The 12,523-nt window shown below is 43.0% G+C and overlaps 1 protein-coding gene across 1 annotated transcript in view; it reads right to left on the bottom strand.

Moving 5' to 3' along the window:
- Positions 1 to 11,012, bottom strand: part of LOC116541898 (melanoma inhibitory activity protein 2-like) — a 17,650-nt gene extending 6,638 nt beyond the window's left edge. Inside the window, 2 exon segments of the mRNA XM_032266409.1 lie at positions 9,097 to 10,531; positions 10,534 to 11,012. Coding sequence (XP_032122300.1) covers positions 9,097 to 10,531; positions 10,534 to 10,654 — 1,556 coding nt within the window. The 5' untranslated portion in view covers positions 10,655 to 11,012.
- Between the last annotated feature and the right edge of the window lie 1,511 nt (positions 11,013 to 12,523).

Below are 12,523 nucleotides of genomic sequence, written 5' to 3'. Positions count from 1 at the left end.
CTGGCTGTTATGTTGACTCTCCCCTGGACCTGTACTCTCTTGTACATCCAGAAGCAATTAAAAATCTCATTGTTGTCTTTTTGGAAATCACTTGTTTTTAGGATGACTAGGTGGCTGGCCAGTGCTTTCATCTGGAAATATCCTACTTCCATTTCATATAAGGCAAGGAGAGAGGGCTTTCCCCCTGCTGCTTTTCCTTTTCCTTCCTTTGCAGTCTTACTCATTGTCTGTGAGCTTAGCTGAGAGTCTGGGCCTCAGCATTACGCCTGAGACTGGGCTTGGAGCCCTGTCTGTCTCAGCTGAGTTTGTTTCCTCATCTTTACACTAATGAAATTACTCATACTCTCACTCTTCCTTCTCAGAATGTTAGAGGCATCAGTAAAATCTGGGAACAAAGGCTCTGCAAAGTTATGTTATGGTCAGATAGTGTCTGGTTGTATTCATGTGGAAGAGCATGTGTCTTGTACCTTCACCCAGCTAGGGTGGTCTTTGCAATCTCTAAGCTAATCTGCTGGAAAGAAAATACAGAAAGCAAACTGGGCGATCCAGTCTCCAACTTTAATCATCTCTTCTCCAAAGCCAAGGTAATCCAAGCCTTCTGCCCATATAAGCATTGCATCCCTTCCTGCCTTGCCTCTTCCCATGACCTTGTTTTCCTTTTGATGTTCATTTTGAGGGTGGAGAGTAGAAAAAAGCATTCTCTTTTCGCTGTTCTCAGACTCAGTGGTCTTTCTGGACCTTTGAGTTGTCAGGCAAGGAAAACCACATAGTCTACCTGACCTTTGAGGGACTGGAAAAAAAAAAGGTATTACTTTACTCAAATTCAGGAGGACAAGTAACCACTACCGATCCATTCAGTTCAATTTAATAATATTGTTTGATTGTCTGTAATTGCTCAACATTCAAGTTGTCAGTAAATAAAGGGCTACAGAGCAAGCTTAAAACATGGTTCAAGATCTTAGATTTCTTACATCTCAGCTGGAAAGACAGGCCATAGACTCCCGAAGCAGGTTACAATTTAGACAGCAATGTAATGAGTGGTACAGACAATTTGTTGTCTGTAGGATCTTGGAAAAAAATTCATGAGAAGTGAGCCAGGAGAGCTTCATAGAGGGGAAAGAATTGGGCCTATGTTCTTTTAATTACCTGCTGCCAGGATTCTCAATTAGCCATCCATTTCTTATCTTACAGAAATATCTTTTGAAGATTTCCATATTATCTGATTCCAAGTTCCTTTCCTGCCTCTTTGTCCCCATTAGAGATGTCACTCATGAGACCAGTCTGACAGCAGAGACTTCCTTTTGACCAGCAATAGGTATAATATGTGGAAAGAGCCAGTAGCATGAATGTGGAAGGCTTTGAATGCCAGCCCAAGGAGCTCGAACTACAGGTCAAGGAGAGCCATTGACAATTTTAGGCAGGGCAATGAAATCTTGAAAACCATGATTTCCAGTGGCAGTGGTAGGAGTACTCAGTGTGGTTTAGCATGGAAGAAACTATGTAGGAGCCTGCTATAATAATTCAGAGGGATAACAGAAACTAGTTCTTAGATAATGGCAATGGGAACTAAAAGAATTAGCTTTACCAAAAGACAGAGGGAAGACATTATAGACAGGATTGAGTGGCCTGACATGAGGCGGGAGGGGGTCATTCAGCTTAGTCATTTGAGAGTTCACTTAGTCATTCAACAGATATTTACAGTGTGCCCCCCATGTTCCAGTCACTGTGCTAGGCTCTGGAATATAGCAGATAGCAAAAAGTTCTTGCCTTCATGGAGCTTCTATTCTAATAGTAGAAACAGATAATAAAAAAGTAAATGTATATCAGATGATGATAAAATAAAACAAAGTAAAGAGGATGGGGGTACAAGGGATCTTGCTCTTTTATATAGGGTGGTCAGAGACAGTCTTACTGATAAACTGGCATTTGAACTGATTCTTGGAGGAAATGAGGGAGTTTGCTGTTTAGCTCTTTGAGGAAGGTATTTCAGGCAGAGATAATAGTGCATGTCTAAGGCCACCCAATCCTGTCTATAATGTCTTGGGAATGCACTTATCTGATGAGAGAAAGAGTAAGGAGGCCTTGTGCAGAGTAGGCAAGAGAAAGAGTGGTGGGAGGCGTGGTCGGGGCAGGGAGCGGGTCTACATCAGGAAAAGCCTTGGAGGCTCTTGGAGAATTGGAGAGGCATGATCCAGTCTGACTCTTGTTTAAATAGGATTATCCTGGCTTCTGTGTGAAGAGGGGAATTTAGGAGGAGCAAGGTGGAAGCAGCAAGGGAAGATCAATTAAGGGAGCTTCTGTAAATAATGAGAGCAGGAGATGATAGTGGATTGAAACAGGGTGGAGCTGTGGAGATGACGAGAAGTGGTCAAATTCTGGGATATATTTTGAAGATGGAGTCAATAGGATTTGCTGCTTGATTGATATGCTGTGTGAAAAAAATAGCAGTCAACTACTGGGCCACTGAAAAGCATGATTTAGAGCAGAAACTTCTCATTCTATGTAGAAGAGGCCAATGGTACTCCTCATCTCTCCATGCTAGTCAGCAATGGGGAGAAACTCACCCCCAACCTCCCTTCTCTAGCCCCTCTGTGTTTTGCTCTATTATCTTCAGTGCAAATTCCACTGGCATTCTATCACCTGACCATTCCGGTATGTGGACTCCCAACCCATCCTAGAACATGTCATGATAGAGTGATCCCAAGTGAGACCAGAGGCTTATCCCTTCAGAATGCCCACCACCGCTCTCATCCCCAACTCCGACTCTTAAGCTATTTCTTTTGTGTGTCCTCATATCTTAATTACCATATTTTTTTCTTTTGTATTGAAGTCTTACTCTGTTGCCCAGGCTGGAGTGCAGTGACACGATCTCAGCTCACTGAAACCTCTGCTTCCCAGATTCAAGCTACTCTCCTGCCTCAGCCTCCTGAGTAGCTGGAACTACAGGTGCCTGCCACCACGCCTGGCTAATTTTTTGTATTTTTAGTAGAGATGGGGTTTTGCCATATTGGCCAAGCTGGTCTCATGCTCCTGACCGTGTGATCCACTCACTGTGGCCTCCCAAAGTGCTGAGATTACAGGCATGAGCCACCACACCCAGCCACTAATCAGGTTTTAAGTCCCCTATTATGTGATGCTTTTGTATCCTCCTGAAATCTAAAAGTATACATTATATGATGTGTAATTGTTATACCATCCAGTCCTCAAAAAACTGAATTTTTTTTAAACAGTAAAATCAGCTCCACTAGCATTTATGAAGTATTTTCTAATGCAGCAATACTCCTCTGAGAGGGAGGAACACATAGGGAGACATGAGAAGCCTTAGAGCTTACAGTGAGAAATAACGGGGCACAGTGGTGAGAATGTACACACACATACAGTCTCTCTAAATACAGGGATATAAAAGTGCTATTTTTTTAAACTGCCATTTACACATCACATTGTATTTTAATTGCTTAATAGGTAAAAGTACTTAAATTTTTTTTCCTAATATCCCAAACTGGAAAGTGATGAACATATTTAATTCTCTCTCTTTTCATTTTAATTGATTTCTTAGACAATTCAGATACTGTGTTAGAACTTAGGGGAACAAGCTTGAAAACCAAAGTACTTAATAAAATTTATTGAGTGCTCACTACGTGCTAACTACTAGCATGACAGATTCTGGGGATAAAACAGTGAGCAAAAACCAGCAGTGATCTTGCACTCATGGACTTTACAGTGCAATGGAACGAACCGGTAATAATCAGATCAGTCAATGATGAATTAGCACAGGAATAAGTGCTACACAAAAGAGCCAGGGTGCTGAGTGCACAGCACAGAGGGCACAACGTGGACCTGGCTGTGAGCAGGGAATGGACCGGGTGTCCAGGAGGGCTTCCAGGATCAAGGACACACAGCTAGAGGAAAAACCTGAGGAGCACAGAGAGGACGCCAGGCAGAGAGCGGTAGGGGCAAATTCCTTGTGACTGGAGGGTGCAGGACACTTCCAAGGAACTGAGAGGAAGTGGGAACAAAAGGGCAAGGGACAGCTCGATGGGAAATGAGGCAAAAGAAGCAGGGAGGGACCAGACCTTGCAGGACCTTGTGAGTTGTGTTAAGGATAGATCTTCACCCTCAAGACAATAAGCAGCCACTAAGGAGTTCTGCCTCTGTTGCTAATTACATTCTAAGACCATTTATGGAGAGCAACTGGCGTAGTCCCAGATCTGTAGCAGTAGGCAGCGAATGCTGATTCCCTCCCAAAGGCATCCCACAACATTTACTGCTTTATCCAAATAGTCTACCAATTAACAATTGAAATGAGTGTCTCTTGTATTTTCACATCAGTATCATTGTGAAATGAATTAGTATGTTTGAGTCTTAATAGAATGTCCATTGTCTCTCAATATACAAATACAATCAGCCTTTGATATCCAAAGGTTCTACCTCTGAAACCAAATGCAGATCAAAATGCAGAATTCAACGGATGTGAAACCTGTGGATAGAGGACTGATGTTTTATATTTATGGGTTCCAAAGAGCCAACTGCAGGACTTGAGTCTGTGCAACTTTTGATATCTGTGGGGGTCTGAGAACCAATTCCCCATAGATACCAATGCACAACTATATATGCAAAAAGCAATTGTAGTTTTAATTCCCAGAAATGAACATTCTGGAAATGAAATTAAGAAAAGAATTTCATTTATAGCAGCATCAAAAAGAACAAAATAATAGTAATAACTCCAAGAAACGAAGCACAAGCTATATTCTGAAAACAATAAGATTATTGGAAGAAATTTAAGAGAACCTGAACAAATGGAAGTACACCACATGTTCTTTAATATGGAAAGAACTTAGTATTATCAAGATGGCAATACTTAAAATCATTGAAAATCTTAATATAATCAAGATGGCAGTATTCCCTAAGTTGATCTACAGATTCAATTCAATTTCTATCACAATTAAAGTTGCTTTTGTTCCCAGAAACCAACAAACTGACTCTAAAATGTATAAGGAAATAGAAAAGATTCAGAATAACCAAAGCCATTTTGTAAAAAGAAGAGTAAAGTGGAGTATTCCCACTTCTAGATTTCAAATTTTACTACAAATCAACAGTAATGAAGACTCTCTGTACTGGCATGGAATAGACATATAGGTCAATGGACTAGAACTGAGAATCCAGATGTCAATTGATTTTTGACAAGGGTGCCAAGAAAATTTAATGGGAGAAAGACTCTTTTTTATTTTTTTAATCAACAAAAATTTATTTCATTAAGCATGAAGTTACATTCACATTTGTCTACCACCACAGTAAGTAAGGAAACAAATACTATCAGCTTTCTTGCTGTAGTACCGATGTTCAGTGGCAGGCTCACTTAAAGGTGGAGTCAACCCTAATGGGGACTCGAGATCAGTCACAACTACTTGGGAGGAGAGCACAAAGACGACTAGCTTTCTCGCAGTGGCAATGGATGTCCAGTGGCAGGCTCACTTGAAGGTGGAGTCAACCCTGACGGGGACTCGAGATCAGTCACAAGTACTTAGGGGGAGAACACAAAGACCACCAGCTTTCTTGCTGTGGTGCCTGATGGTCAGTGGTGGGCTCAGTTGAAGGCAAAGTCAACCCTTAAGGGGACTGGAGAGCAGTCACACTACTTTAGAGGAGAACACAAAGACCACCAGCTTTCTTGCTGTGGTGCCGCATGTTCACTAGCAGGCTCACTTGAAGGTGGAGTCAACCCTGACTGGGACTTGAGATCAGTAACAAATACTTCGGAGGAGAATATAAATACTTCTGGCTGTGGTGTCGAATGTTCATTCAGTGGTAGGCTCATTTAAAAGAAAAGTGAGCCCTGATGGGGACTCGAAATCTGTCAAAAGTACTTGGGAGGAGGACTCAAAGACTGCCAGCTTTCCTGCTGTGGTGCTGGATGTGCAGTGGCAGGCTCACTTGAAAGCAGAATCAACCCTGACAGGGACTCCAGATCAGTCTTAACAACTTGGAGGGGAACACAAAGACCACCAGCTTTCTTGCTGTGGTGCCGAATGTTCAGTGGCAGGCTCAAGTTGAAGGCAGAGCCATCCCTGATGGGGACTTGAGATCAGTCACAAATACTTGGGAGGAGAATATACAGACTGCCAGCTTTCTTGTTGTTGTGTCAGATGTTCATTGACTGGGAGGCTCACTTGAAGGCAAAGTAAGCCACGATGGGTACTCGAGATCTGTGCAAAGTACTTGGAAGGAGAACACAAAGACCACCAGCTTTCTTGCTGTGGTGCCAGGTGTTCAGTGGCAGGCTCACCTGAAGGCAGAGTCAAACCTGATGGGGACTCGAGATCAGTCACAAGTACATGGGAGGAGGACATCAAGACCACCAACTTTATTGCTGTTGTGCCAGATGTTCACTGGCAGGCTCATGTGAAGACAGAATCAGCCATGATGAGGACTTAAGATCAGTCACAACTACTTGGGTGGAGAACACAAAGACTGCCAGCTTTCTTGTTGTGGTGCCAGATGTTCAGTGGCAGGCTCACTTGAAGGTGGAATCAACCCTGATGGGGACTCGAGATCAGTCACAACTACTTGAGAGGAGAACACAAAGACCACCAGCTTTATTGCTGTGGTTCCGGATTTTCGTTTGCAGGCTCACTTGAAGGCAGGGTCAACCCTGACTGGGACTTGAGATCAGTAACAAATACTTGGGAGGAGAATGTAAATACTGCCAGCTTTCTTGTTGTGGTGCTGGATGTTTAGTGGCAGGCTCACTTGAAAGTGGAGTCAATCATGACAGGGACTTGAGATCAGTCACAAGTACTTGGGAGGAGAACACCAAGACCGCCACCTTTATTGCTGTGGTGCTGGATGTTCAGTGGCTGGCTCACTTGAAGGAGGAGTCAACCCTGACAGGGACTCCAGATCAGTCACAACTACTTGGAAGGAGAACCCAAAGACCACCAGCTGCCTTTCCATGGTGCCAGATGTTCAGTGGCAGGCTCACCGGAAGGTGGAGTCAACCCTGATGGGGACTCAAGATCAGTCACAACTACTTGGGAGGGTAACACAAAGAGCGCCAGCTTTCTTGCTGTGGTGCCAGATGTTCGTTTGCAGGCTCACTTGAAGGTGCAGTCAACCCTGATGGGGACTCGAGATCAGTCACAACTACTTGGAAGGAGAACAAAAAGACCACCAGCTTTATTGCTGTGGTGTGGGATGTTCTGTGGCAGGTTCACTTGAAGACGGAGTCCACCATGACAGGGACTTGAGATCAGTCACTAGTACTTGGGAGGAGAACCCAAAGACTGCCAGCTTCTTTGCTGTGGTGCCGGATGTTCAGTGGCAGGCTCACTTGATGGCAAAGTCAACCCTTAAGGGGACTCGAGATCAGCCACACTACTTAAAAGGAGAACACAAAGACCGCCAGCTTCCTTGCTGTGGTGCCAGATGTTCAGTGGCAGGCTCACTTGAAGGCAGAGTCAACTCTGACCGGGAGTTGAGATCAGTAGCAAATACTTGGGAGGAGAATATAAATACTGCCTGCTTTCTTGCTGTTGTGTCGGATGTTCATTCATGGCAGGCTGACTTGAAGTCAAAGTAAACCCTGATGGGTACTTGAGATCTGTCAATGTGCTTGGGAGGACAAAAAAACCACCAGCTTTCCTGCTGTGGTGCCAGATGTTCAGTGGTAGGCTCATTGAATGTGGTGTCAACCCTGATGGGGACTCCAGATCAGTCACAACTCCTTGGGAGGAAAACACAAAGACTGCCAGCTTTCTTGTCCTGATGCTGGATGTTCAGTGGCAGGCTCATTTGAAGGTGGAGTCAACCCTAATGGGGACTTGAGATCAGTTACAACTACCTGGGAGGAGAACAAAAGACAGTCAGCTTTCTTGCTGTATTGCTGGATGTTCAGTGGCAGGCTCATTTGACGGCAGAGTCAACCCTGATGGGGACTTGAGATCAGTCACAAGTACTTGGAAGGAGAACACAAGAACGACCATCTTTCTTGCTGTGGTGCCAGATGTTCAGTGGCAGACTCACTTGAAGGCAGAGTCAACCCTGATGGGGACTTGAGATCATTCACAAACAGTTGGGAGGAAAATAAAAAGACTGCTAGCTTTCTTGTTGTAGTGTTGGATGTTCATTCAGTGGCAGGTTCACTTGAAGGCAAAAGTCAACCATAATGGGGACTCAAGATCTTTCCGAAGTACTTGGGAGGAGAACACAAAAACTGCCAGCTTTCCTGCTGTGGTGCCAGATGTTCAGTGGCAGGCTCCCTTGAAGGTGGAGTCAACTCTGACAGGAACTCATGATCAGTCACAACTGCTTGGGAGGAGAACACAAAGACTGACAGCTTTCTTGCAGTGGTACCAGGTGTTTCATAGCAGGCCCACTTGAAGGTGGAGTCAACCCTATGGTCACTCGAGATCAGTCACAACTACTTGGGAGGATAACACAACGAACGCCAGCTTACTTGCTGTGTTTCTGGATGGTTGGTGGCAGGCTCACTTGAAGGCAGTGTCAACCCTGACAGGGACTCGAGATCAGTCACAACTACTTAGGAGGAGAACACAAAGACCATGAGCTTTCTTGCTGGGATGCCGGATGTTCAGTGGCAGGCTCACTTGAAGGCAGAGTCAACCCTGATGGGGACTCGAGATCAGTCACAACTACTTGGGAGGAGAACACAAAGACCGCCAGCTTTGTTGTTGTGATGTCAGATGTTCAGTGGCAGGCTCACTCTAAGCTGGAATCAATTTTGATGGAGACTCAAGGTCAGTAACAACTACTTTGGAGGAGCACACAAGGACTGCCAGCTGTCTTGCTGTTGTTTTGGATGTTCAATAGCAGGCCTATCGGAAGGCAGAAGCATCTTGAAGGAAACTCGAGATCAATCAGAATTAGTTTTGTTCAGTGGCAGAGTCATTAGAAGATGGAATCAACCCTGAAAGGAACTCGCTTTTATCTTCAATATTTGGGGTTTGGGGGAAAAATCCAGGTCTTGGTGGACAATAGGGAGGAAAACCCCTGCATGGATAGGCATTCCTCACTGCAAATGGAGCATATTGTGGACCTGGGAAATCACTTGATGGAAAATCATGTGGAGAAACTCCAAACAGGGTTCCTGGAGGGGGTGTGGGGAAAGGAGTTCCTCTTCTCATATCGGTAACATATGTGTAATGCTCTCTGCCAAATCCTGTGTTTGGAACATCAACTGCAGAAGGATCTTTGTATAAAAATTTGAATTTCATCTCTGTGTCAGCTAATTTTTGTCTGTACTTAGCATTTTCTTTCCTTAAGCCATTGAGGTTTATTTCAGCAGTCTGAGCTGCCAACCAATTGTCATGTGCTTTTTTTTTATGCAGTAAAATCTGCTCTCGATAAGAAAGAATCATTCTTTCCAACTCTTCTTCAAGATGTTTGGCTTGCTTTCTATAATTCTCCAGCTGGTCAGTGGTATAGTTGACCTTTTTGTCTTGTTTAGAAAGTTTCTCTTGTCTCTCCAACTGGTAATTTTCCTCTACAGTTAGTGTTTTGTAAAGTCTCATTGTAGTTTTTTGATGTAATTCAGTCATTACTTCAAGTTTCTGTTGAAGCTTCTGATTCTCACTTTCAAAATGTGTGTTTTCCGATTGCAAAGATGCTTGTTCAGACTGAAGATGTTTAATATGCCCCATAATTTCCTTCTTTGTTTTAACAATTTTGGACAACTGAATATAAATTTGGTTTCTTTCTCCTTCTAAAATTTTTAAAGAAGCATTTAACTTAGCAGCGTGGATCAGTTTCTTCAAAGCTCCTTTTGGAGGGTCAGCTAAGTAAGCACCATTTTCTGATTCACTGTTCATTTCTACTTTCAAGTTATGATCATCCATCATGTCTTCTCCAAGCATAGCAGCCCAGTCTTTCGTCTTCAGCAAGTGTTTAGTCAGAGTCTTGTTGTGCTTGTCTTTGTCATTTAGAAGTTGTTCCGTGTGTACTTCGGAGTCTTCAGATATTATTTTCTGTTTATTTAGTTCCCTCACTTGTTCTTTCCATATTTCAGCTTCTTGCAAAAGATGTTTCTGGCTTTCCTGAAGTCGAGAATTTTCATTCAAAGCATCTTTTGTCACTATCTTCAGTTGTTCTCCATTCATTTGAAAAATCTTAAAGGACATTTTGGCTTCAGCTATTTGGGATTTGAGGGATTTTGACTGATCTTCTAGAGACTGTCTCATTTTTGAAATATCTGCCATCAACCGATGTTTTCTAGAATGTTTATATTTTCCTTCCTTTAACTCTTTTGTTAGATACAGTATTTCGTCCTCCATTTCAGAAATGGACCTGCTCAGATTTTCACAGGCTGCCTCCAAACTGTGTGTTTCTGCTGCCTCCTTCTCAAAGCTGACATCCTTTAAAGATGACTCTCTTTCATAGCCTTCATAGCTTTTTTGTACAAAACTAAATTTTTCAAGTAGTTTACATTTTTCTTTAATTTGCTCACAAAGCACTACAGCAAGCTTCTTCTCTCTTGCCACATATAGCCGACTCCTGACTGATCTAAAACTTCTCCACAAAAAAGGGAAATAGCAACAAATCCAATAACACCTGCCCATATCACTAATTCCCACGGAAAACCATTAGAATTTGATACCATACTTTCCAGCAGTGCTGCCACAATCCTGTGTCGCTTCTCCATGACCAGCCCCAAGTAGGGCTGAGGAGTAGCTCGGGGCTCCTACATAGCGCCAAGGCTGTTCTGGTGGTCACCGCAGTAACCCCAGAACTTGGAATCAGTAGCCTTCAGTCTGGAACTGGAGCAGACCACTGCGGAGCCGGCTGCGGGGGGAGCTGTGGACAGGGGTATGGGGTGGGGGTGGGGCAGTGGAGGGCACTGGGGAACAGGTAGCCTTCAGTCTGGAACCTGAATCCACAGGCAGCCACTGGAGCAGACCACTGTGCAGAGGGCTGCAGGGGGAGCTGGGGGATGCGGACACCCACAGGCCTCACAGGCCCACGCTGCCCACCCTGACCCCCTTGTTACACTTTACATCTTGAGGCGGCACAGGTCTGGGCCTGACCCCCACTTAACTGTTTTATTTATTGGTAATATCATATTGTCTTAATTACTTTAGCTTTTTAATAATAAAAACATTTGTCAAGGAGAGACTGCAAATTTATATTTCTTCAAAATTGCCTTGGCCATGATTGACATGTTGCACTTCTATGTGAATTCCACTACCAACATGTGAAGTTTCATTAAAAAAATATTTTGGCTATTTTTTGTTTGCTTTTAGAAACAGGATCTCACTGTCACCCAGGCTAGAGTGCAGTGGTGCACAGCTCACTACAGCCTCAAAATCCTGGACTCAGGAGCTCCTCCCACCTCAGCCTTCCAAGTAGCTAGGCCTACAGGTGTGTGCCACCACACTGAAACATTTTGGCATTTTGAATTGCGTTATATTTACAGATGATTTGGGACAAATTTCCGTAGCTATGGAAATTGATTTTTTGAACCATGAAAGTAACATTTTCCTCCTTTAAGATTATCTTTTATGTCCTTCACAAACATTTTGTAATTTTCTATGTTAATATTTTGTGCATACTTTTTTATTACTAGTTTAAGAGTAGCTTTTTAAAAACCACATTTTTTTTTTTTTTTGGACAGAGTCTCGCTTTGTCACCCAGGCTCCGGAGTGTGGTGGTGTAATCTTGGCTTACTGCAACCTCTGGCTCCTAGATTTAACCGATTCTCATATCTCAGCCTCCTCAGTAGCTGGGATTACAGGCATGCACCAACATGCCTAATTTGGTATTTTTTAGTAAAGACAGGGTTTTGCCATTTTGGCCAGGCTGGTCTCAAACTCCTGGCCTCAAGTGATCCGCCCACCTCGTCTCCCCAGAGTGCCGGGATTATAGGCATGAGCCACTGCTTTCAGCCTGATCACATTTCTTAATTGGTCACTGAATGCAGGAGCACCATTTGAATTTATATTAAGCAATATTTGTTTTTTTAAAAAAATCTCTGTGATATGTTTAGTTAAAGCAAAACATCAGAATGCATACTACAAAATAAGCATATTGTTTGATAAAACTGAAACAAAGTTACAACGTAAGATGTAAAATTTATTAATTTGAGTTTCGGGCATTTAAAGCCACTATTCTAAGTTTGAAACTGTTTCATTACTTTACGTTCTTTTTCTTAGTGAGACTATATAGATATACCATTACTGCCTTTATATTTCTAAAACAATCATCATTTTCCTCCATCTTTAATAACTGAGTCAGTTATAGAATTACATATTACCTTAGCAGTCTGAAGATTTTACTCTTGTTGCTGATGAGAAGTTTGATTAGACACCGTTGTCTTCCCTCTACAGATAGTGTCTACTACTTCTGGTAGCTTCTTGAAGTTTTCCTTTTTCGTGATGCTCTGCAGTTTTACTGTGGTAGCTGACTTAATTTTATTATTATCATACGGCTAATTTCCCATCTAGAGACATTTCTTTCTTCGTTTCTAGTAAACTCTGTGTCAGTATCACTTTGGGTGTTACATTTCTACCGTCTT

This window comes from Sapajus apella, unplaced genomic scaffold, assembly GCF_009761245.1.
Source record: "Sapajus apella isolate SASKATOON/1434 unplaced genomic scaffold, GSC_monkey_1.0 scaffold158, whole genome shotgun sequence".
NCBI classification, from domain to species: Eukaryota; Metazoa; Chordata; class Mammalia; order Primates; family Cebidae; genus Sapajus; species Sapajus apella.
The sequence above is the reverse complement of the archived record's forward strand: the minus strand, read 5'-3'. Positions and strand labels throughout refer to the sequence as shown.